Genomic DNA, 25,791 nt, shown 5'->3' on the forward strand with positions numbered 1-25,791 from the left:
CTTAACCGTTACATGACTTCTGCCTCTGCTCGACAGAGCGTGTAAAACCTTCTGAACTGACAGGGTTTCTAAATCAGGGATGCCATTATTTAAATTTGACATTTTAGTACAGATCTTTTGCTCACAGATTTCAAAGGATTTAAATTGAAAATTTATCTTCACACCCGTTAGCATTCAGCTGCTATTTATAGTTTGCTACCAGCATCTCACTCTCTTTCAAAAGGGGCTGTTTTATTTTCATTCATTCTCCCTACTTTGGGCAATATGAAAAACAAAATGAATTGTTCTGTCATGAAAATTAATAGCACGAACATTTGGGTCTTCCTTGATTCTGTGTTGTAATTAGCGATTAAACATTTATGTTTTGTCTTGTTTGGACAATGCTGTCCATTTCTTTAGGATATAAATATTTAACTCTGGGGGAAAGGGGACTGACCGCATAGTCCTGGTACAGTTTAATATTTGACTGCTTTAAACTATAGCCTGAAACATGTGGCCTTTTTGTCAGGTCACAGAAGTGCACATTTTTGTGTCTTAACATTTTATTTTATTTATTTATTTTTGTCTTTTTAGGGCCACACCCATGGCATATGGAGGTTCCCAGGCTAGGGGTCGAATCAGAGCTGTAGCTGCTGGCCTGCATCACCATCACAGCAACACCAGATCCGAGCTGCATCTACGAGCTATGCCACAGATCATGGCAACTCCGGATCCCCAACCCATTGAGCAAGGCCAGGGATTGAACCTGTGTCCTTATGGATACTAGTCAGACTTGTTTTCACTGAGCCACGGCTGGAAATCCTGTGTCTTAACATTTTAGCCATGGACTTGACCTGGACTAAGGTTCTGTTGAATTGTAGTCATGTGAGAATATGTAATCAATCTTTACTTCCTGGAAGAAGTACACAGACCTTGGCTATACTTAAAAACATTTAATGCACAAAGTTCAAATTAAAACAGCACAGAATCTTTAAAAAATTTTTCAATTCTGGGTCTAAAGAAGCCCAGCCTTTATTTTCATTTGCTGCAACAGATATCCTTCAAATAATGCATTAGCAAAATGACAGGTGAGTGACCCCATGTTTGGTTGGGAGATATATCTCTGAACTTACTGTCATCTTAAAATGTGGATGTAAATTGGAGTCTGAGTGGTTTGGCATTGATAAGAATATACACAACAACTATGGTTGTTCTTTATATGGCAATTTTTACTCTCTTATAAGCTGTTTACTCTCTTAAGTGGACGTCCAAACAGATGTCATTTTTGTAGTAAAAAGTCTTTATTTCCAAAATGATTGGTTAGCCAGAAAAACTATAAACCAAGACTTTGGTAAGAAAGAGATTTGATGCTTTTTATAAATTCCCCCCTTGCAAGCAAAAAAAAAAAACCCTCCAAAACCAAAAAACAAAAAACCAAAGAAAACCAAAAAACAACCACCTAATGTAACAAGAAACATGTTACCCATTCTCAGCCGTTAACCAGTTGCCTGGTTTTAAGTCTCCAAAATTTAGGATTAAAAATGTACACAGTAGGGACCAAATAACATGAGACACTGGGGTGGCATATGTCCTTACCTAGGAATTGCCATTGTATGGAACTTTGATTTTTCATGGTTTGAGTGGAAGGATGCCTCTAGATAGCTAAGAGTAACCTTGCAAAAGTGAGCAGATTCTGTATCAGGACTCTTTTTTGGTCCAAGTAGAAAATTAAACCTCTTATTTCTTTATATTTTGTGTTGCTTTGTGGGAAGAGAAAGCCAGTTCAGTTAAGGATTGAAAAAATAATGTTGGGAACAACCCAAACCTCCAAAAAGCTCAGGAATCGTAATAGTGGCCCCTCTAGAGTGAGGGAGCAAAAGGCATATCTTTTTCTGAATGATTGAAATAGATACCTGTAAAAAGACCCAACCTTCTGAATACTGAGTTTTAAAACTAAAACACGAAAGACAGACCCAATGAGTTTTTTATTGAATAGTCTCTCTTGTGTTAAAATGGTACAGATTCAAGGCTATAGCATATATATATATATGTGCATATATATATATATATGTTGTGTTTGGAATATCCTGATGTGTTTAATGCAGATTCTTAAAAGTAGTGTATTCAGAGCATTGTATGCATCTCTTCCATGGTACATATTTGGATTAAGCATGATAAAGGCGGCCTGCAACAGAAATGAAATGATAATTTTAACAATGAACGAGTTGAGTAAAAACTGCTGAGGGACTCCACTTGGTAAAATGTCCTTTTACATACTAATCCTTGGTAGTTAGTCTCCCTGAATTTGGTGTGCTTATGAGTGCTCGGAAGGGGTGGAAAACCATGACCTTCCCTGTGGTTGTGTCAGAGAACCAGACCCCTGGTGCGGGGGCTTGACATAGGTTTGACTTCCCAACAGACTTTCCTGCCAAGTTTGATTATGTAACATTCCTTTCTCCCTAGATTTCTGTCTTTCTTATCTCTGAAATACTTTTTCTCTCTACATATAAAATGTTATGACTTAAAAAAACTCTTTAAGTCCAGACATAGTATTTTTGTTGAAGGAATGGCTTGGTGGGCTGTGGTGACAGACTCAGCAAAATGTTTGCATAACTAAAAAAAAGTTTTCTTGGTAGATACTGGCTTGAAAACTTAAGAGTCTTGTGTCGGAAGATTTAAAAAACTCAGGTTTGGGACTGCTATATATAGAGGCCAGTTTTGCTGCCTGGGTTCTAGTAAGGATCTAGCATCAGAAGGTTCATAAGGCTGGCTTCCTAAGAAAATTTTGTCCAAAAGCCCCCTAAAGAAGGGAAAAATAATTTCTAGACTTAGTACCTTTTACCTTAGATGTAAGAACTGGTTACCTGACATTCAAATAAAGCAGCCATCATTTCTTTCCTTTGGGGCATCAGGAACCAACATTAAGGGGGTGACATACGTGCATTCACAATTTCTCAGTGAAAGAAGAAAAGCCATCCAGCATCAGTGCTTCTCTTCCTGTTTGCCAGCTCCATTTTCCCCAAGAACTATTGATGACTGAGGAGACTCAACAAGGACCCTAAAGTTCCACTAAATGAGAAGAGATGGGCAAACAACAGTTTCCTGCAAGAGCAAGCAGGCCACAGATGAGAACGAGGGGAATCTGCCCTCCACCTGATGGGGGTGGGGGGGACCATTTGTCCCTCTGCATCCTTGACGGAGGCAGAGTTAAGCTGCAGACACAGATGCCTCTCCAGGTGGAGGAGCCCAGGTGGATGCTCCAGAGGGACACACTTCTACTCAGCATGGGTGGCTGACATTATTCTCTTGAGGTGGAGGAAGGCCAGCTGAGGATGAGGGACCCCCCCCCCCCACCATCTGCCACCAAAAAGTATACAGAGGGATGTCCCTGGCACCCCCAAAACTACTGGGCATACTGCACTGCAGAAATGAAAACTAGTGTACACGATTTAAACTGCTTTAAACAAACAAGCAAACAAACAATCCAACCATTGGTGACTGGGGGGTCTAGAGTGTAGCCCTAGGGAACGTGTGCCCTTGTTAACATGGATGGACATTGCATGCTCTGATCTCCTTCTTGTCTTTGCAGCTGGTAAACTGGGAGCTTTTGAACCTCTTCTTTACAGTCATGTAGCGTTCCTGAATCCCGCCTCCACACAGTTTGGTGCATTCCGACCAGGCCGTCCAGGGGCGCATCCTGCAGCCTGAAAACATGAGAAGACCTTGTTAGGCCAGCAGACACTGCACTCTAGGAAACAACTGTCAGCCTTGGTTAGTTGTCTGGGCTCTTATCCACAGTGCCTTGTTGAATTACATAATGGCTAGAGTCCTTATTAGGGACTCTTAACTCATATGTGATAAACTGCAAAAAATGGCCATCAGTACTTTGCAGCTCTTCCCTATCAAGGGGTGGAGTCTGTTTCTCCACCTCTTGAATCTGGACTTGGCTATATGACCTGCTTTTGGCCAGTGGGATATGAGCAAACCCACCTTGGAAAAAGCTGTCAGGAACCTTTCTACCACCATGTAAGCAAGGCCGGCTGTATGCTGGAGAGACCACGTGGAGAGAGGCCCCAGAAATGCAGGTGAGTCCAGACTAGACCTTCTAGCCCCAGCTGAACCACCAGCTGACGGTAGCCACTTGAATGACCCCAGAAGAATTATCCCCAAGTCAGGCCAAGTCTCTGCCCTACGGCATCATGTTAATTTCATTTCTCTTTTGGGGTGGCTTGTTAATGCACCAACCACTCAAGGAGCAATGAATTACTTTCTCTTGTGTTTTGCTCTCCCAAGTCGTCAGCCTCCCCAGTTCTAAGTAAACTCAGGTATGCTTTATTGTTTTTCTTGTAGTTAGACATGTGTTTCTCAAAGAAAATTTCCCTGACCCCAAAATTAGGTTAGGTCTTTAAAAAAAAAAAAAAAGCTTCTATAGCACTCATTTGTAGAACCAGTTACATTTATGACTATTCAGTCAGTACTTTGCTAAGTTTCATGGCATAGTGCCTCCTGGCACATAGTGGGGCACAATGAATGTTTGTTGACTGGCCACATGACCACCATGTGCAGCAGACAGCATTTTGATATAGGAACAGCTCCCTTAGTGAAAAGATAGTGAACTTCAGGTGGAGGTGTAATGCTTATGGAAGAGAAAAGAAAAATGGGTAATTTGAGCTGCACCTTTATAAATAGAAACCCATTAACCTTCACTCATACATAGCTCCTCACCCACTCCAGGGAATCCAGACCAGCAATTGGCCTGGATCCAAAACTGACCATGGATCTTCCCAATTACTGTTTCATTGTTTTGTTGATTTTGTGCTCTTGGTTTGGACCAGCGTATTCAGCAGTAAAGCCTTAGGTGGATTTTTTTTTTTTTAAAGTCTTGGAACTCCCTCAGGTTATGCTGGAGGAGTGGGATACACAGTCTCTCCCTTGGCTACAGAGAAAACTTATCCAGCTTCTGTGTCTCTGTTTTTTTGTTGTTGTTTGCTTTTTTGCTTTTTAGGGCCACACCCTCGGCATATGGAAGTCCCCAGGAGAGGGGTCGAATCAGAGCTATAGCTGCCATCCTACGCCACAGCCATCGCAACACCAGATCCGAGCTGTGTCTGTGATCCACACCACAGCTCACGGCGACGCCGGATCCTTACGCCACTGAACAAGGCCAGGTATTGAACCTGCATCCTCATGGATCCTCGTTGGGTTCATTACTGCTGAGCCATTATGGGAACTCCCTCTTGTTTCTGTTTTTGCCACCTCAAACCACTCAACACAGGCCTGTTAAAACCTTCATTTACAGAATCAAGTCTTCAGCTGGCCGCTGGACCTTTCATTTTCATGGTCTGGTCCCTACCCTACCTCTCCAGCTCAGTGTGGCGGGAGAGGCAGGAAACTATGTGTTCCTTCTGCATCCCACTTGTGACTTGAACATACCTTGCTTTTCGGTATCTCTGTACCTTTGCCATTCCTACTACTGCCTGGGGCACCCTTTTAACTGTTAGACTCCTACAAGTTCTTTGAGACCCATTCAAATTTCCTCTGCTTTGACATCTCCCTGGATGCCAGTCTCACCCTTGGGAGCAGTACCTGGAAACTGTTCCCCATCCGACTCTTCCCTCAGCTGCTCACTTCTCCGGCTCTCTCGGGCCTCCCTCCAGCGCAGTTTCTGGATGGATGGATTTCGGAGGCACTTCCGGATGCGGCACTTTTTCCGCTGCACAGTCTCTGGGCAGGGCGCGCCTCCAAACTGAGGCTCCATTTGGATCATGCGGGTTCGAATCATGTGGCCTTTCCCACATGACTTGTTACATTCTGACCACTGGGACCACTCGGTGAGCTCACAGTCAATGGCTGGCAAGACACAGATGGGTGTGAGTGTATCTCATGTCTGACATAAGATATGGTCACTGACACTCTCCTCTGAACATCTCAACACAGCCTATGGGAAAGGCAGAGCAGGTCCTATTACCCATTTTACAGACGAAGAAACTGAGGCTTAAGAGACAGGCTGACTTCGTCTAGCCCCCATGGTTGATAAGCAGTAGATGCAGGATTGGTACCCAAATCACAATCCCCATGCTGGGCCCTCTTCATGGTTTGAGAAGGCTTTGGGGAGGGACTTTGAAGATTAGTCCAAAGCCTCTTGCCCAGCTCTGTGTGCTTCTGGAATATTGTCAAATTAGCCTCAAGTGGCACAGATCCGCTTCCCACAGCCAAAGACCCTGATTTTTTAGGAAGGCACAGCGCATTGGTGCCATTTTTCAGAGGTGACCATACTAAGGACATTGTAGTAAGACCCAGGCAATGGCTCTTGTTCTTGACATCATCCTGGGCCTTATTTATGGTGGTCTGCAAAAAACACAGAGGTCAGAAGTAGGAAATTCAGGAGAGAAGAGACAAGTACAAGTAGTGTTGCGGTTTATCATGGTAAGAGATCCAGCACATTCTTCTCATTAAGCCAGCATCTTACAAATGTGGAGCGGGGAGAACCCACCAGAGTGATTCTCTAGATATCTCCTAGGGAGGCAAATGATTCCAAACCTCTGCCTTTGCAAAGTGAGGACCAGGCTGGATGGCTCATTTTGTTCACTGTCTCAGGCCTTTTCTCCCACTGGGAGCTTAGGCAGCTTTCCTGAGTGCAACATGGGATAACGGTATTTTTCTCACTAGGTTTTGAGGATTAAGTGAAGTAATGGTCTCAGCCCAGTTCCTGGCCCCCAGTAAATGTTCCCTAAGTGTTCTTTTTCTTCCTTCATTCAGTGGCCCCAGATACAGTACCTGTGGATACAGAGTCTTGTTTAAGTTGGTAACAACATCTCAGAAGGTTCTGCAGCCCCGGCTCTGGTGAGATGTGTTGAACTCTGGGTCAGTCTTAGTTATTAACAGTCCCAGGCTTTGATTCATTTGATGGTCTGGGTCAACACATGACTTTGGCTAAAACAGCCTAGGAACTGTGTAATACGTGACACTGATGGAGGCCCTCCACTTTGGCTAGGTCCAGTGCTGGGCAATTTGTACCATGCCAATTATGTGGTTTAATTCTCAGAGCAAGTTTTTCTTGCTTTCTAACAGATAAGGGACAGCGATGCTAAGTATCTGCTGAGGTTTCTGTAGCCAGGCAGGCAGCCTGAGTAGTAACAATGGAGACGAAGCACTGAAGGCTGCACGTGCATGTCAGAGGCAGCCAGAAAACAACAGATCATAGCAAGAATGTCTGACTTCCCACCACCTAAAAGGGAAAGCTCTCAGGGAGGACCAGTTAGAGAAATGGGCGCTGTCTTTGGAAATGAGTCCCCAGACAATAAACTCAGCTCATCCCAGTGATCTGGGAGGAGATGGGGGTGGATGTGGAGCTTTTGAATGTGTTGATTTTGTCGGCTTGTCTTACCAAGGCTGCAGAGGTACAGGAGTCATTGGTTTAAAGTCTGTCCTGAGTCCAAGGAGGAGGACTAGAATTAAAAAGCTTGGGAAACCCATGTGTCAGATAAGCCTCTAATTGGGGTGGGGAAGTAAGTTTTATTGAGCCTGTCCTAAGTGTTTTCCATCTAAGTAAGTTTCCTTTTGAGACTTTGCAGCCCTTTACAGGTGGGGTATTTTTTATAGGCCATAATGGAATCCCCCTTTACCACTGAGAAGATTGAAAGTTTAACTAACTTTCCTAACACAGAATAAATAGTCATTTTGTACTCAGCCCGGGGCTGGTTAACAGGAAGAGAGGAGAGGTGGCTTGCAGGAGCTCCAGGACTTACGGCATTCGGGCAGCATGCACTTTTCCACCTGCTCCAGCTCCTCGTTACAGTCCCCGAGTTCGGCCAGAGACTTGAGCATCCGCTGGCGGGTCCGCATGCCCTTCCCGCAGGTCACACTGCAGTCACTCCACTCGGACCACGGGGACAGCAAGCACGGGATGGTGTCTAGGTCAAGAGCCAGGTTTGCCATTGAAAATGGGCTCCCTTTGCTTTCTCTGATCTGGTGCCCCCCACCCTCTGTCCTCCGCTGGGGTCCCTTGAGTAAAGTGTTGACCAATGTATTTAGATAACCCAAGTGAACCCCCTTGCAGCTGGGAGGGACTCAGCAGACCACTGCTCTTGTCACTCTCCTGCATCTCGCTGGCTCAGCTGCTGCTCATGGCCTCAGTGATGAGTACACAAGTGCCCACTTGAAACACCCGAGGACCTTTGAGTAGGGTCTCACAGAAACATCCCACATGCCCCAAGAACCATGCGCTAAAAGATAAGCTCAGTGATGCATTTTTGGATGCTTCAGTGCTGAAATCTCTAGAATGGGCGAGTACTTGGGTGCATGTGTACATGATGTGTGGGCCTGTGTGCATTTGTGCACAGAGCAGGGGTTGTAATGCTTTTTATGGGGCCAGAGGCAACCTCAACATAGAATGAGAGGGTCTCTTGTGGCCTGAGGAATGCACACCTTGCCTACATGTGTCACCCTCCCCAAAGATACTCTGGGGTCCTGTCAAACACAGCTACAGGTGAATTCCATGCAGAGGCCGCCAGTTTGCCACCCCAGCATTGCTCAGAATGGCTCTCTGCATCTGGATGATGTCCACACATTATAGACCTTATGTTGTTCCTAGCAATATGCTGCACAGACAGGGACCCATACTTCCACCTGCAGCTGCCCAGCCGTAATGATGATAAGAATAGGGCTGCTGTGGTCCACTGTCCCCTCCCTCCTGCCCACTCACGGCACTCGGGCATCATGCACTTCTCTGCCTGAGACGTCTCCGCCTTGCACATGGAACCGTCCGCCGGGCTCATCTTGACCATGCGGTGCCGCTTCTTCATGCCCATCCCACAGGTGGCACTGCACTCGTCCCACTCGCCCCACTCGGTCATCAGGCAGCTGCTGGGAGCTGGGGAGTGGCACTGGGTCGCATCGGTGGCCTTGAGAGCCCCGTGCCTGCCCCTCCCTCCCAGGGCCCCACTCACAGCATTCCTCATTGACGGTGCACTTCTCCGTCTCCTCGGTGGGCAATGTGCACACGGAGCCGTCCTCTGGGAACTGCTTCACATACCTCTCACGGGACCGCATGCCGGTACCACAGGAGATGCTGCAAGGTGACCAGGTGATCCACTCGGACATGGTGCAGGTGGAGCCGTCTGCAATACACAAGTGAACGGGCACTGAGGAGCTGGGAGATTCGTGTGACCGAACTTGCCCAAAGGCAGGAATCAAGACCAGGTGGCATTCAGGGGGAGTTAGGAGTTGAGGATGGAAGCCCATGTAAAAGGCATAATTCTTTAAACTAGGAATTGTTCTCTAAAGGAAATGCCTTTTTCCAAGTGCACAGAGCACTCAGGAGTATTCCTTATCGCATGAAAATACATTTGAAAGATGCCTGGATCTGCATGGGTGTGTTTGCCTGTTCTAAAAAAAGAAGAGGGAAATGAAGTCATCCATCCCCATCCATTTACTCATGTCAATAATGATTTATGGGTTGCTTAGTGTTATGTACTGAGGTTAAAAAGAGTGTCAGATAGGAATTTTTGTTCTACTCCAGAAAGAGAGATGGGCACATAAACTGACAATAATTCTAGGTATTGAAAATATGACAACAGAGATGAGCTCAGGGAATTGGAAGAGAAAAAACTCGCTGCTTGGAGTTCTGGGGAGGATTTCACACAAGAGGGCACATCTGACTGCACTTTTGTTGGGGTAGAGAATATTTGCATTTAAGATGAAGGGAACAGTGCTTGTGAGTAGTTCTACAGGGCGTATTGTGTGTATTCCTGGGAGCTGAAGGTAGAAAGAAGGATTGAAGTTAGCATGAAGCCAGCCTATACATGTCCACAGGCTGTCATGTGCACATGTGTGATGGTGCTTACACACTGTTGTTTGGTCTCTGGACAGTGCAGCAAGACTGACAGCTGGACCCGGTGTTAGATGCTGGGAAATTCTGACATGTGCAACTACACAAATGAAACTTGACACTACGTTGAGTGAAATAAGCCACTCATCAATGGACAAATACTGTATGATTTCACTTCTATTAGATACCTAGAATAGTCAATTCTTAGAAAGTGGGATGGGGGCTGGGGGGAATGGAGAGTTAATGTTTAATGGGTCTGTTGTTTGTTTTGCAAGATGCAAAGAGTTCTGGATATAGACAGTGGTGATGGTTGCACAACAATGTGTATGCACTTAAAACCACTGAACTGTACAGTTAAAAGTAGTGAAGATGGTAAATTTGATGCTATATACTGCAAAAAACCAAAACGACATTGTACAACTATAAATGTAATAAACTCATTGAGTAATATAAACAAATGAAGAAATACCAATTAAAAAAAAAGTATAGCTGAACATGTTTCAGAATTATCATTGCCACCTGGATGCCACCTGAACACCCCTATGGTGAAGGTGGTTAAAGACCTCAACTCCCCCTGCAGGCTTCAGTCAGACGCTGCCCTTCCCCATCCTCATCCCCAAGACAGAGAAAGAGCTTCCAACATGACCAGTCCTGTCACAGCTTCCTCCCTGCCTGCTTGCAGGAAAGGCCGGCCTATCCATGCAAGGTTCACATCCCTCTGAAGTGCCTTATCCTGGGCATAGGCACCACCATGGAGTGCAGCCGGGAGAGGTATTTAAGACTTTTTCCCGGAAAGAGCCAAGAGAGTGACCTGCACAGGGGGGTAAGCGTTCTTCAGTTATCCTCCGCTTAGAAGTGGTTTTCTTCCTGCCATAAACAAGCCCAGCCTATACACTTCCTGTTGCCTCCATGCACCTCTGAGACAGTTAAGATCAGAGCACAGAGTATAGCTCTGTTCAGGTAGAGAGAGGAGTTGGGCCCCAGAAAGGAGGCCACTGGCCTCTGTGCCGCAGTCAGCACAGTGCCATCATTAAGCTTAAGCGGTCATGACACAGGCCCTGCAAGCTCACAGTTCAAGCCTGACCTTTGACCAGTTACCGAGAGAGACCGAATTGCTGCAATCAATCAATCCAAAGGTCCTGATACAAGGAAGTGAGGGCTGTGACTCAGGCTGAGGTAGGACGTGCATGGAGGTCAGTGAATGACACGGCCTTAGGGCAGTGATCTAGATTCAATCTTGGCCAACCAGTCTATATGCTTCTTAAAAAGACTGGAGTTAAAGCTCAGGAGCAGGCAGTTTGTGGTTTGTAGTTTGCCATGATGTTTGCTAGCTCTTCAGTAACATGCGTCTTTTTTTTTTCTTTTCCTTTTTTTAAAATTTTTGTTTAATATTTATCAGACATATAGTACAATTGGATTATTTTGATCAATGTGTTATGACACGTGATATCACTAAGATTTACTTTAGTGCTTTGAACCTTATATAAAAAAATATTTTAGTCTATATAAAACTTGGTGGTAGAAAAATATGCATGATTAAAAAGATATATTAAAGCACAAAATATATTACAGTAGTGAAAATTATATGAGGAAGTAGATTGGAAGTACAAGTTCAGGGAGAAAAGGAATGCAAAATTTCTGACAGTTATAGAGGGCATTTTCAAGTATTTTTCTTTTTTTCTGATTTTTCTTTTTTCAATTAGTTGATCTACCATGTTCTATCAGTTTCTATTGTACAGCAAAGTGACCCAGCCATATAACATCTTTTTTTCTCACATTATCCTCCATCAAGTTCCATCACAAGTGACTAGATATAGTTCCCTGTGCTATACAGCAGGATCTCATTGCTTATCCACTCCAAATGTAATAGTTTGCCTCTATTAACCCCAGACTCCCAGTCCATCCCACTCTCTCCCCTTCCCCCTTAGCAACCACAGTCTAATTGACAAGCTTTTGCATGGCAAAGGAACCATAAAAAAAAAAAAAAAAAACCCAAAGACAACCTACAGAATGGGAGAAGATAATTTCAAACAATGCAACTGACAAGGCCTTAATCTCTAAACTATACAAACAATTTATACAACCCAACAGCAAAAAAGCCAACAACCCAATTGAAAAATGGGCAAAAAACCTGAATAGACATTTCTCCAAAGAAGATATACAGATGGCCACAAGCACATGAAAAAATGCTCAACATCACTAATTATTAGAGAAATACAAATCAAAACTACTATGAGGTACCACCTCACACCTGTCAGAAATGCCATCATTAACAAGTCAACAAATAAATGCTGGAGAGGGTGTGGAGAAAAGAGAACCCTCCTACACTATTAATGGGAATGTAAATTGGTACAACCACTATGGAAAGCAGTATGGAGGTACCTCAGAAAACTAAATATAGAACTACCGTATGACCCATCAATCCCACTCTTGAGCATATATCCGGATAAGACTTTCCTTGAAAAAGATACATGCACCTGTATGTTCATTGCAGCACTGTTCACAATAGCCAAGACTAGAAACAACCTAAATGTCCATCGACAGATGAATGGATTAAGAAGATGTGGTATATTATACACAATGGAACACTACTCAACCATAAAGAACAAAATCATGCCATTTGCCGCAAGATGGATGGAACTAGAGACTCTCATACTAAGTGGAGTTAAATCAGAAAGAGAAAGACAAATACCACATGATATCACTTAGACCTGGAATCTAATATAAGGCACAAATGAACCTTTCCACAGAAAAGAAACTCTTGGACTTGGAGAACAGACTTGTGTCTTTTTTTTTCCATGGCTGGGCATAGGAGGGTGGAGGTTGGTCAGCCAATCTCAAGAACTCTTTTGATGTCACAAGACATGTCTGTGTTCACGGCCCTCAAAACACTGTTGGAGATGGGAGTCTGCTTGACCAGGTATGAGCCACCGGCATAGCCAGGCAGGACCCTCCCTTCCTGAGCTGTCAGGCACTCACTGGCCTAGGTATCCTTACCTTCGTCGCTGCACCCAGGGCCCATGCAGGGCTGGAAGTCCTGGGTGTCAGGGCAGGGGACGCTGAGATCCAGCTGCGCCTTCAGCATGCGCTGCCGCATCCTCTTCCCTTTGTCACAGGTGGAAGAGCTGCAGGCGGACCACGGGGACCAGTTGGAGTAGATGCAGGTTTCGGGGGTGTCATCTGGGAAGAGTATGTGACATGTTTTCTCTGGAGCCTGTAGAAGCTGTAACAGGCTCATGTGGGGACAAGAGAATCCCTGCCATCTGGCCAGCCTCAGGGAGCCTGGGTACTCTTGGGGTGCAGGCAGCCATTCGCTTCCCTTTGAGAATGATAACGTTAGCCTTTCACCAATACAAATCTAGACAGCAGCATAATAAGCAAAGATTCTGTTACTATCCCTTCTCTACGCATGGACAGCTTTTCATTTTCAGCCCCTCACCTTGGCAGACATCATTTCCATACAGGTGCGGGCATATCCTAGGCATTTGGGGAAGCGCAGCGTTTTTTGTGTTGTTGCTTTTCTTCCCAGGGCTCCCATACAGTGTCATGATGAGAATAAGGCCAGTGTTCACTGAGCACTTACTATGTGCCAGCGTCATTTTAAGAACCTTACTGTTTTGTCCCATTAGAGCCTTACCACAACTACGAGGCAGATCCTGTTATTATTCCCATTTTACAGTTGAGGAAGCAGTGGTAGAAAGGTGAGCTTGCTCAAGGCCACAGTCAGAGAGCCCAGGTTGTCTGGCTCCAGATCCTGTGAGATAACGAGCTGAAGCCAGGGCTCTGCCACTGCCTTCTGACCGTAGTGTCTGGATTCACTTTTCTTGCTGGGCAAGTGGTCAGACCCTGCTGCTGCCTCACAAGCTAGTGCGAGAATCAAAGCAGAGAGGAGCCATCTGGGTACGGTGATTCTTTAAAATATCACATACATTTGCATAGGCCCATGCAAACGTATGTGATATTTTAAAGACCCGATACTGTTGAGCATATTTGCCAGTGTCATACTCTCACCAACTCCCTTATACTTGGTGTCTAGCCCTTGCCCTGTTTTGGATTATCTCTCCAGCTGAAATCCTCAAAGATGGGATTACCTAATTGAAGGATGTATTTGTGGTTTTTAAAACATGTTAGCAAATTGCCTTCCCAAAAGATAGTTTATGTTTAGTTCCCAATGTATGTTGCCACCTGCAACAAAGGGAGACACTTTACCTTCATCTTTCTCTTCTGGAGCCAGGTCTGCTACAATATCATCCACATTGTCAGGTACAATGTTGCACTGTTCCCCCTGCAAAAGGAATTTTACTTGCAGGGCTCACATTAAAGAATGGAATGTGTATGGGGGGGGTGTTGGGAGGGATGAGGGGGGATATAAAATTGAATGCCCACCCTGCATACAAATCCTAGGCTGTGCAGAGTTCCGTGTCAACTTTTACAACTTGACTGAAAAAGAAATGGCAGGGAGTTCCCAGTGTGGCTCAGAGGGTTACAAACCCGATTAGTATCCATGAGGGTGTGAGTTTGATCCTTGGCCTTGATCAGTGGGTTAAGGATCCAGCATTGCCATTGCCATGAGCTGTGGTGTAGGTCACAGACTCAGCTTGGATCCTGCGTTGCTGTGGCTTTGGCATAGGCTGGCAGCTGCATCTTGAATTTGACCCCTAGCCTGGGAACCTCCACATGCCACATGTGTGGCCCTAAAAAGCAAATAAATAAATACATAAATAAAAATAACCAAATTCCTGATCTATGGCCGACATTAGCAATTGATATGGTATTTATGATGAAACGTAGTTTCCCAAATCATTTTGTCAATGTACCACTATGTTCATTTTGCTCATTTACAACCTATGAATAATTTACATTCTAGAAACTCTGGAAGGCCCAGGCCACATCCTAAATATGCTAGGGACCCTAGGATTCTGAAGCAGAAAGGGGTCCGCCTCCTGCTGGGAATGGTCTGTGTCAGGGTGAGCTCTAACCCAGTACCTTCCGGGCGATTCTCTCGATGACAACTCTGGCGACTTGAGTGATGGACCCGCCCTCTGGATCGTAAAAAGGACTCTGAGGATGGTCCAGACTAGTCAGGGGCCGGATCTTCTCCTGGGGAATTGTGGGCTTGTTGGGTGACTGCAGTAAGAACACAGATACAGAGAGTGGGAAATAAAACTGGTTAAAAACCACAAAGGCAATTTGATACATGATCAGAACAAAAACCTCGACAGGAATTTAACAAGTATAAGTGCTATATATATTTATAGAGTTCTATTCGTGCCACTGGTTGTGTAGGGAAATTTGTAGATCTATACTTTCAAATTCTCCCATGTACGCAGTAGGTTTATGCCCAGATGAAGATGCCGAGTTTCAGAGAGCCAGTTCCAGCTAGGAAATAGCCGAACCATGTTGGCCCGAGTCCAGGGTTTTTCCTTCTAGACCAGGTGTCAGCAAACTTTTGTCTGCAGAGGGTCAGATGGTAAATATTTTAGGCTTTATGGGCAATACTCTGTTGCAGTGGCTCAACTCAGCTGTCATAGTGAGAAAGCAGCCCCAGACAACATGGGGTCGGATGCATGAGGCTGGGTTTGAAAACTCCGTTTACAATTAGGGACAGTCCAGACTTGGCCCCCAAACCATAGTTTACCAACCTCTGTTCTAGATTGGTTTTTGGGTGGCTCCAGATTTCAATGCAGTTAGTGTGCTGACTGAAAAATACTGACATTCATGGGAGAGTCCAAATTCCTTAGCCTGGCCATTCAGAAATCTTCAGAATCTGGACCAGCTTAACCTGCATCAACTTCTGCTGTTCTCTGTTCTCTTTCTCTTTTTCTCCCTTTGCCTCCATGCTTCTTGCTTGCTATTTCTTTGCTTAACCCTGAACTATCCTTCAGCAGAGACCCTCCTGGCGTGCCCTGACTAGCTGCATGGATGCTTCTCAGAGCCCGAGTCACACAGCTGATGGGATCATGGTGGGCTCCCCCATCAGACTGTGAGTTCATCTAGTGCAGAGCCTGAGCTGACTCACCTCCATGACTGGTACACCCAGAACAGGGCTGGGCAGGGAACAGGCATTTGGAAAGTTTGTCACTCACCACTCCAGGCACCCACACATACCTCATAGGTCACCCCACTGTCAGTGCCGGCATCCCAGGGAATCAGGTCCTGCACCACCTTCTGGACCCAGCCGCACTCTTTGGTGCACAGATCCTCTGCGGACAAGCCCACATTCCAGTCGGGACTGGGGCCCATCATGGTCAGGAAAGACATTAAGTGGCGTGTCCTGTCCACGGAAAATTCAGCCGAGGGTGCTGCTCTCCTGGAAACCAAGTACAGAGCCCATTACATTCTGGGCCCTGAGGTGCCCTCTCTGAGGGACATCTGGCCAGACAGCAGCTCAAGGATGAGAAGGAAAGAAAGAAGAGGGATTCTTGGTCTCCCACTGATTTCTGCCTTTGGCCACTACTAGTTTCTCTCTCCAGTCCCATCCATTGGCCACGTGTGGAGAGAGTCATATGCTACCATCCTATCCAGTTATAATGTGTCCGCAGCACTTACTGTTACCTTGTGTTTTCTTAGTAATTTGTTTAGCTGTTTTTTGACTGTCATCTCTCACTGGAGTATAAGCACTAGGAAAGCAGGGATTCTGTCTGCCTTCTTCATGGCTTTATTTCCAGTACCTGGCACAGCGTGGGTGCTCAGCCAATGTTTCTGAAGAGACGAATTAACAGATACTATGGGCTATGTGTGTGCCCAGCTGTGCTGCATGTGAGATGAACTTGACAAATATAAACTGCACAGGAGTTCCCATTGTGGTGCAGTGGAAATGAATCCAACTAGGGACCATGAGGTTGCAGGTTCAATCCCTGGCCTTGCTCAGTGGGTTAAGGATCCGGTGTTGCCGTGAGCTGTGGTATATAGGTCACAGACGCGGCTCAAATCCCGCATTGCTGTGGCTGTGGTGTAGGCCAGCAGCAACAGCTCTGATTAGACCCCTAGCCTGGGAACCTCCACATGCCGTGGGTGCGGCCCTAAAGGGACAAAAGACAAAAAATAAAAAAATAAACTGCATAACAATGCCCCAAGCCTTCTCTTACAGAGTTTCATAGGTGCCCCAGAACAGACCCGGGGTAAGGATTATTGACTGCAAATTCTAGATGAGGACACCGAGGCTCAGAAGAGTTATGTGACTTGTCCAAAGTCACGAAGTGGAAGAATAGAAACCACAACCCAAATCAATCTTAGTTCAAGGTCTGTGTTCTTTTCATCATCTGTTTCTTGGTTGTCATCCCCCTGCCCCTTTCCACTCTCTAGAGCTCTCTTAGGCTATCAGAGGTGTTTCCCCAGCCTGCTGCCTCCACTGCCCTCTAGAGGCTGCTTAAAGCAAGGCCCTGCCCTGCCTCCACAGCTCACCCATGGCCTCGCCCTGGCTCCCTGGCCATTGCTTCCAGTGTGTGGGGAGCAGGGACCCAGCTAAGGAGCCAGAGATCTTTGGCTGATGATTCCCAAGCTATGAGACCAGTTCATCAACCTCCATCTCCTCATGTTGCCAAGAAGAGGTCCTATGAGTGTCCAGAGCTGTATGAGATCAATGGTGGCCACCCGAGGGGCGTGGTGGGAGAATTAGTCACTCAGCATACACTCGGTGGCACACCTGCATTCTTTTCCCCTCATGACACTCCTATGGACTTAGAATTATTATCTTGTTTTGTAGAATAGAAAGGAAAGCTTTATAGAGGTTAATGACCTTAGAGATGCAGCTGGGGAGGCCGAGGTGTGAAGGCAGCTCTGCCTGATTTTTCCCTGAGGCTGCTGACCATGGGGAATCCTTGGCTGGGGACCAACTCATCCGTTCAGTCAGCTGGCAGCTGTTTGGGAGGCCCTGTGCCTCTTTTTTGGGACCAGCTGCTACTGGCTGCCCTCACCTGTCAGCCTCGTTGGGCTCTGTGGAACTGGGCCCCTGAGCTTGGCTCAGACGATGGGCAGAGAAGGCGGGAAGCCTGGGTGTGCATCCCGCATTGGCTCTTCGAGCTGTGTATCTTTGGACAAATGACCAAACCTCTCTGTGTCTATAGAGTGGGCAGCCCCATAATGCCTACTCCAAAGGGTTATTATGAGTGTTTAGTGAGAGTACTCACCTCTAGTACTTAGCCTAGTGTCTGGCAGTTATGACTATTGCTGTTATTGAGAGAAGCAGCACTGGAGGGTCCTATGGAGACCAGAAAACAGAGGCGGTGGGGCAGGGATGCCGTTTTGCGTGCACCTCACATTTCAGCCTGAGGCAGTCTAGGTTCTGACACCCGAGTGGCAGAAGAGCCTGGCCTGAGCCTGGCTTTGGCATCAGCCAGTCAGCAAGGTCCAGTCATCCTGCCCGCTACCCCAGAGGCTCCCTGCGCTCCGGCCAGGCCAGCCTGTTGCAGGTCCCTTGTTCACTTGCACCTGCTGGGAAAGCCCATCTTCAGTGGTCTTATGTCCTTGGACCAGCAGCATCGGCGCCTCTTGAGAACTTGTTGGAAGTGTAAATTATTGGGCCTCACCCCAGGTTTGCTTACTTAGAGACTACGGGGGGTAGGACCCAGCATTTTGCTTTAAGAATCTCCCCAAGTGATTCTAATGGGTCTCAAGTTTGAGATTCACTGGTCTGCTTATCTTCCAAGCCTCAGTCACGAGTCAGCTCGTCTAGAAGCCTCTCTGATCCCCGGCATTGGGGCCAAGGCCCTTGGTCTGTATTTCCAGACACTGTGTGTAGGTCACTGAGCTGTGCCCTTTGATTTAATCTGTTCCTCACTGTTTGCTGTCCCCCATGAGACTAGGAGCTCCTTAAGGGCAGGATCCCTAAGTTTCACAGCCATATCCCAATACCAGGTGTCCAGTGGGCCAGCTGAACAAGTGGGTATATGATGAGCTCTACCACTTACTAGATCTTGGGCAGGTAACTCACCCTCTTCCAGTCTCAGTTTCCTCATCAGACAGTACCTACCTGCAGGGTTGCTGTGAGGCTCAGAGGAGATGCTTTATTAGGAAGTCTTTATAAACTGCTGAGGTCCCACACTTACACAGTCTGCTATTTAGTTAGGCACAAATTGGGAGACTTCATTTCCTTTCCCCATGTGTGCGTTTTTCCGGCATGTAGGTCATTGCTTTCAGCAGCTTCTTTAAAGACCTGGATTCTACAAGAACTGCAGTCTGGGGAGCTGTGGCACTGCTCACCTGGGGCCAAACAGGACACAATCCGGGGCGCCTTCCCCTAACTGCCCAGCAGAGAGCACGGGAATGTGGGCAGACTGGGGCTGCTTTATGCTCCCGCCTTCCTTGGCTCCTGCCCTTCAGAGTCCAGCAGTGCCTTGGAGGAAGGCTCTTTTTCCATCGCCATAAAGACCAACCGCGATACCTATTACTTTCCCATCTCCCTGAGCATGTGGTCGTGGGTCAGGTTAGTCATTCATATCTTATACCCCATGGGTGACACTATTCACCATGACAACCCAAGAGGACAAAAACAGCTCTCCTCAGGAATCTAGAGCTGGAGAAACCAAACTAGCCCCATCCAGCGTACTGTCCTGACACTCTGTCCAGTTGAAGGATGTAACCATATGAGAACATCCTAGGTTTTACGAGGCTTACACAGATCCTTCTCTTCTAATGCACTTTGGCTAAATCTGTAACCCGAGTGAGGTATCCTCCAGACCTTGGGAAGTGTTTCAAAGGGTAGGAAACTTGGGGCAACCAATCCCTACACAAAACACCTGACCTTAGGTTGGGTAATATGGTACATTTGAATCTGTAAAAGCCTGGGAGCTCTTTTCTGACCTCTTCAGTTATGCCTGCTCTTTTCTTATACCTTTGACTGGAAAATTCATCTTTGGACCCCAAGCTTACATAATACGCCCTGGAGGAAGAGTTTCCTGACCTCAACTCAAATTGCTTAGGACCGTAGCTGTCCCTTCTCAGAGCATGTTGAACATGCTCTTTCCTTGGAGTTTCTTATTTCATTTCCATCTTCCCTATGAGATTCCAAAAGAGTAGGGACCATTTTTTGTCTCGTTAACAGCTACATCCCAGTGCCTGGCATGCAGTAGATTCTCCTTAAATATTTGTGGAAATAAATGAGTTAACCTAAGAAATGATTATGAGCTCTTGCACTTCCTTTGACCTTCGATCTTTTTGTTGTTGTTGTTTTTGTTTTGCTTTTAGGGCTGTACCTGTGGCATATGCAAGTTCCCAGGCTAGGGGTCACGTCAGAGCTACAGCTGCCAGCCTATGCCACAGCCACAGCAATGCCAGATTGGAGCCGTGTCTGCGGCCTATACCACAGCTCACAGCAACACTGAATCCTTTACCTCACTGAGCAGGGCCAGGATCAAACCCACATCCTCATGGATACTGGTTGCATTCATTTCCACTGAGCCACAATCAGAACTACTGACCTTCAGATCTAATTATAAAATTGCCTCAAAGTATTTATTACTTCTGTAAGAAAAATACTAATTAAAATAATGAAATGGATAAGAATATATGCAAGTTTTCTTTAGGAAATATGACTGTGATTCTTTAGTTTGTCCAAACCACAATAAAAATTCTTATTCATGCTTTCTTATATGCTGTGTCTTCCCATATAGAGAACTTTGTTAATTTGATCTCAATTTCCTCTTTGGGATTTCAATTTTTATCACTTTTTCTGGCAAAGAAAGTTGATCTGGCCATACCATATGACAAAATGTATTATGAAGCATGCTAATTAAAATGGTGTAAGAGTTCCCACCATGTAACAGAGGGTTAAGAATCCAGCTGCAGGAGTACCCATCATGGTGCAGCGGAAACTAATCTAATTAGGAACCATGAGGTTGCGGGTTCGATCCCTGGCCTTGCTCAGTGGGTTAAGGATCCAGCGTTGCCGTGAGCTGTGATGTAAGTCGCAGACATGGCTTGGATCTGGTGTTGCTGTGGGTGTGGTGTAGGCCAGTGGCTACAGCTCCGATTGGACCCCTAACCTGGGAACCTCCATATGCCTCGGGTATGGCCCTAAAAAGACAAAAAAAAAAAAAAAAAAGAAGAAGAAGAAGAATCCAACTGCAGTGGCTCAGGTCACTGCATAGGCATGGGTTCTAAACCCAGTCTGGTGCAGTGGGTTAATGGATCTGTTGTTGCAGCTGTGGCTTGGATTCAGTCCCTAGCCTGGGAATTTCCATATGTCGTGGTTGTGGCCATAAAAATAATAAAATAAAAGTGGTATAATATTCAGGATAAGAAAGAAATATGTATATATCAGTGTCCAGAATGAAGATTCCAGAAACTTTAGATAAGGACTTATACAAAATCGAGGGGAGAGGAAAGATTGTGCAACAAGTAGAGTTGGACTAACAATTGCAGCTTTTTTAAAAAATAGGGGATTCACATCTAGTATTATACACACACAAAGCCCCCAAACCACAAAAACTCAGTTAAATAGAAATCAACCTGATCATAGGAAAAAAGGTCAAGTTTTCTGATCTTTTAGAGAAAAGTTAATTTTCTCAGCTTTGAAACAATAAAAGCAATCATAAAAGCAACCAATTGAAATATATGTATGTCAGCTAAAAACACCTGCATAATGGAAACAAGGGTATTGAATTAGAGGGAAAATGACATGTTGGCAAAAAACGTCTCCCTCTAGTGTGACTGACAAATGTTAACACCTGTGGTATGTCCAAATCTGTAAGAAAAAATACTACAATTCCTATAGGTAAAGGGAAGTCATGAACAGACGACTGACACTAGAAAAATGAAAACCAAATGAAGACCTGGAGAGATGTTTTGCTTTTTACACTCAGAGAGTCAGTGTGGCGTGGGGAAGAACAAAGGGGGCTGGAAGAGACAGCTGGATCTGAACCTTGGTTCAGCCACAGATTAGCTGTGACAGTGGCTTTGACCTCATCTCCCTTTGCAGTTGCTCATCTGCCAAATGGGAGCATCTTCAGACTCACTTCCGGGCTTTCTGTGAGGAAATTGCTTATCCTCATGACGTCACATTATAGGACTTGGTAAATGTTGATTTCCTTCTCATTCAGCTTTACTAAACAGAACTTTCAAAAACACTGTCAAAGAGGCAATCAAGGACTTTTACAGTCCTTATAGAGACCTACTATCTCATTCTAAATTATAGATCCATATCTTCACTGATCTAATTTAATTTCACTGGGGTCTCAGGTCCCCCATATGTTAAGTTCTCGCCCCTGTGCACCATCTCAGATAATCCCCACTAGCTTTTGAAGTTGCAGAAATTCAATCTTGACACTAGGGGGCGCGGGAGCCATTCACTAGGCTGAAGTTCTGTGTGGGTGGAGGAAGGTTTCAGTGAGGGTTCTGCCTTGGAAAACTGTTTATAACCTGGAGGCATCTAGGTTTCCGGGTCCATGTGGCCCATTAGATCTACTGCCTGCTTCTATAGTCCAAAGCCAATCTTTCTTTACAATCCCGAGGACATTGATGGACCTGGGCAGGGGCTACAGGAGGCAGGGAGAGCCCCGGAAAATTCGTCCTGATTTGAGATGATGAGCCTCAGGCTTGCCTGGAACCAAATCTAAGGATCATTATAGGGCTCAGACCTCCAGAGGCATGGTTTCTGGAAAGGGTGACCAAGGCTCTATTTTACCTGTCCCTCATCTGTCTTAAAACAGGGATCATTGTCTAATCAAATGTTAATTAAACAGAATGGCTGGGGCTAATTAAGAGGACACCAGCCTTTAGAGGATTCATTAGAAGAAAGGGGATAAAAACTATTTTTAAAAGTTCGTAGCATTCAGACTAAACCCGAGGAACTGGCTGGTGGAAACGCAGCACTGATGTGCAGGAAACCTGGGCATTTTCTACTCAAGCGCTGGAGGGACTCAAGAAGGATGTGGTTTGTTCAGAATTTGTCTTTCCTGTCTCTACCTGTGCTCTGGGCTGTCGGAGCCCACAGCTTGATTTATGGAGCTAAGACAAGTTAGCTGCTAATTTATTCATTCATGGCTGCCCTTTGAGACGTGGTCATGGGGATAAAGACGAAGATCATTGAAAAACAAGTCAGTTTCAATGGGCAGGACCTCACAAAGTAGGTCACCCTGGATTTCTACTGGCCCGAGGGAGGCTGGAATCCCATTAACCTCAATCGAGCAGGCTCCATGAGGAGGGGCAGGGCTGTTTCTGCAAAACAAAACTTGGCTGCATGTAGGCTTCCTAATTTGACTTCCTAATGAGATTTGGAAGAGGAAAGAGGAGACTGGGGTATGGGAAAACCAAAGGAAAATTCCTTTCCCTTAACAAGCTGGTGGCCCTGAGTGAGATGCTTTGGCTGTTTGGGAAGTCTGACTGTTGGCCATCAATGAATTCTGTTTCACTGGGGTCTCAGGAAGTCTGAGGGATAGGTGAAAGGTGGGAAGGTGTCCCCAAGTATTTTTGAAAAGTTTTCAGAAAGTCTCTTCCATCTTAAAAAAGAAAGAAAGAAAGAGCTCCATTGATTCTCTCATGCCCTTGGAGCTACTGCCCAGCCTCTCTCTCCTTTCACAGCGAACCTCACAGAAGAGTTGTCTGTATTCACTGACTCCATAACCTCGCTTTCTGTTCACATTTCACCCTGTTCCAAGCTGTTTACCCTTCTCTCATTACTCAGCAGAAAAGATTCCCAATAAAGTCACTGATGATCTTCATGCTGATAAATTCCAACAGGCATTTTGCAGCTCTAACCTCCCTTGATCGCTCAGCTGCCCTACACACAGCTGACCACTCTCCCCTTCTTGAACACTTTCTTCCCTAGGCTTCCCTGATGCCCAGCTTCCTTCCCCAATCTCCTTGCTGCTCCTTTTTTGCTTCCTTTGCAGCCAAGTCCTCCTCTGCATTAAACGTGGGAGCTCCTCAGGAGCCCTTGACTCTCTCATTCTCAAGTTCTCTCCCATCCACGTCCTTGGTGGTAGTCTCCCACTCTTTGGTGACACTTGATTTTATATTTTATATTCTCCCCCTGACTTTCAGAGCTTTATAGTTTAACGGGTTTGTTTGTTTGTTTTTGTTTTTTAGGGCTGCACTTAGGGCATATGGAAGTTCCCAGGCTAGGGGTTGAATCGGAGCTGCAGCTGCCAGCCTGTGCCACAGACACAGCAACTCGGGATTCAAGCTATGTCTGTGACCTATGGCGCAGCCTGTGGATCCTTAACCCACTGAGTGAGGCCAGGAACCTACATTCTCATGGATACTAGTCGGGTTCGTTACTGCTAAGCCACAGAGGAACTCCTAAAAATTTTTTTAATTATAGTTGATTTACAGTGTTCTGTCAATTTTTGCTGTACAGTAAGGGGACCCAGTCATACATATACATGTACAAATATATATACACATTCTTTTTCTCATATTATCTTCTATCATGTTTCAATTACAAGTGATTAGATATAGTCCCCTGTGCTGTACAATAGGACCTCATTGCTTATCCATTCGCAATGTAACAGTTTGCATCGACTAACCCCCGCATCCCAGTCCATCCCACTCCCTTCCATGTTCTTAATACCTGCAATGTCTGAGTGGGGACCTCTGAGGAGTTAAAGCCATGCGGACACTGAGACCAAGCCTGCATTTCCTGAGGAGGTAGGAGCCCTTGTGGTACTCCATGCATGGGCAGAGCCCCTCACCTGCTCAGCCACCTGAGAGGCAGTGCTGACTTTTACAATATAACTAGCACATGGTGGCCAGTGGGTGGGTGGCTCCAAGTTCAAGGTGACAACAGGGGCTGGGCAGGGCCCTGTTTGCTACTTACACGTTGAGAGGCTGCCAGGCTGGCCACTGAGCTTTGGCCTTGATGACGGTGAGGACCTCATCGCTCTGGAAAAAAAGGACCACAGGTATTTAGTGAGAAGATCAGGGATCAAGGAACAAGGGGGCTCTGACATGGTGACATTGTCCAAGCCCCTGCCTTTACCTGCTGCTAACACTTTTCCCCGCCCAGGTGTGGAGCCATCTTGCCCCAGGATGGGGGACCCCTGGATCCCGGTGGTGGGGCTGCGTCCAGGGTGCATGGTGCATCTGGACATCGATGGCCCACTGAGCCACTCCGAAGGTTTCCAGCTCAGACCCTTCTCCATGCGAGCCAGACTCTGACCGGCACCCTGCCTGGGATGGACAGAGTTCCACAGCATGTCCAGCCTGGAGGGCATGTCACACTTTTTGTGTTCAGGCACACACTGCTCCAGGCTACCTGGCGGCTACGACCTGACTCTGAGGCCTCTGCTGTCCAGCCTTACACACTGGACCAGACCCTCTCGGACAAAGAGGCCAAAATGAAGCCTGGAGCCCACAGCCCTGTGCCACTCATGTTAGCCTGTTCTATTTTGCTTTGGACAGTGTGTTGGACACCCTCAAAGCTTGGGATCTTAAAAGAATTTTTCTGAGGAAGAATTTGCTAATTAACATTTGGAAGGAAAGCATTAAGTCATCATCCTGAGGGGGAAAAAATTAGGGGTACCATTGACTTTTCCAGACTTAAGCTTCCACAGGTCCAAATTCAGCTTTGGCTGGGTTTTCCCCAGAGCAGATTCAGCTGGCGCTGGAGCCCCCCTTTGACTAGCCTGGGCTCAGCGGTGCTCAGACACCACCCTCCACACTGCACAGAAAATCCTGGAATGTCACCAGCCGGGGCAGGTTTTGTTGCCAACTGGACAGATCTCTGAGTTCCAGAAGGGCAGAGACAGGCGTGTGCCCCAGTCCTTAGAGTTGCTGCTGCCAGTAGGTACCTTGATGAACTTCTCCTTAATTGGTGGGTACCTTGCCCAGAAAATCCCATAGCCCTGAGGGAATTGCATGCAAGGGGGAGGTCAAAGGGGCCTCCAGGATCAAGCCTAAAGTGTCTTTTTTTTTTTGTCTTTTTAGGACCGCACCCACGGCATATGGAAGTTCCCAGGCTAGGGGTCAAATTGGAGCTGTAGCCGCTGACCTACCCCACAGTCACAGCAACGCAGAATCTGAACCACATCTGAGATTTACACCAC

General features: G+C 46.1%; 1 protein-coding gene across 1 annotated transcript in view; it reads right to left on the reverse strand.

The window, feature by feature from the left end:
- Nucleotides 1-1,945: 1,945 nt before the first annotated feature.
- Nucleotides 1,946-25,791, reverse strand: part of SPON1 (spondin 1) — a 335,754-nt gene continuing 311,908 nt past the window's right edge. Inside the window, exons 7-16 of the mRNA XM_047776237.1 lie at nt 24,564-24,628; nt 15,917-16,118; nt 14,795-14,935; nt 14,018-14,093; nt 12,806-12,988; nt 8,928-9,098; nt 8,684-8,851; nt 7,728-7,892; nt 5,566-5,829; nt 1,946-3,683 (exon numbers count right to left, since the gene is read on the reverse strand). Coding sequence (XP_047632193.1) covers nt 3,520-3,683; nt 5,566-5,829; nt 7,728-7,892; nt 8,684-8,851; nt 8,928-9,098; nt 12,806-12,988; nt 14,018-14,093; nt 14,795-14,935; nt 15,917-16,118; nt 24,564-24,628 — 1,599 coding nt within the window. The 3' untranslated portion in view covers nt 1,946-3,519. The remainder of the gene's footprint in view (nt 3,684-5,565; nt 5,830-7,727; nt 7,893-8,683; nt 8,852-8,927; nt 9,099-12,805; nt 12,989-14,017; nt 14,094-14,794; nt 14,936-15,916; nt 16,119-24,563; nt 24,629-25,791) is intronic.

The sequence above is a fragment of the Phacochoerus africanus genome, chromosome 4 (assembly GCF_016906955.1).
Source record: "Phacochoerus africanus isolate WHEZ1 chromosome 4, ROS_Pafr_v1, whole genome shotgun sequence".
Taxonomy (NCBI): Eukaryota; Metazoa; Chordata; class Mammalia; order Artiodactyla; family Suidae; genus Phacochoerus; species Phacochoerus africanus.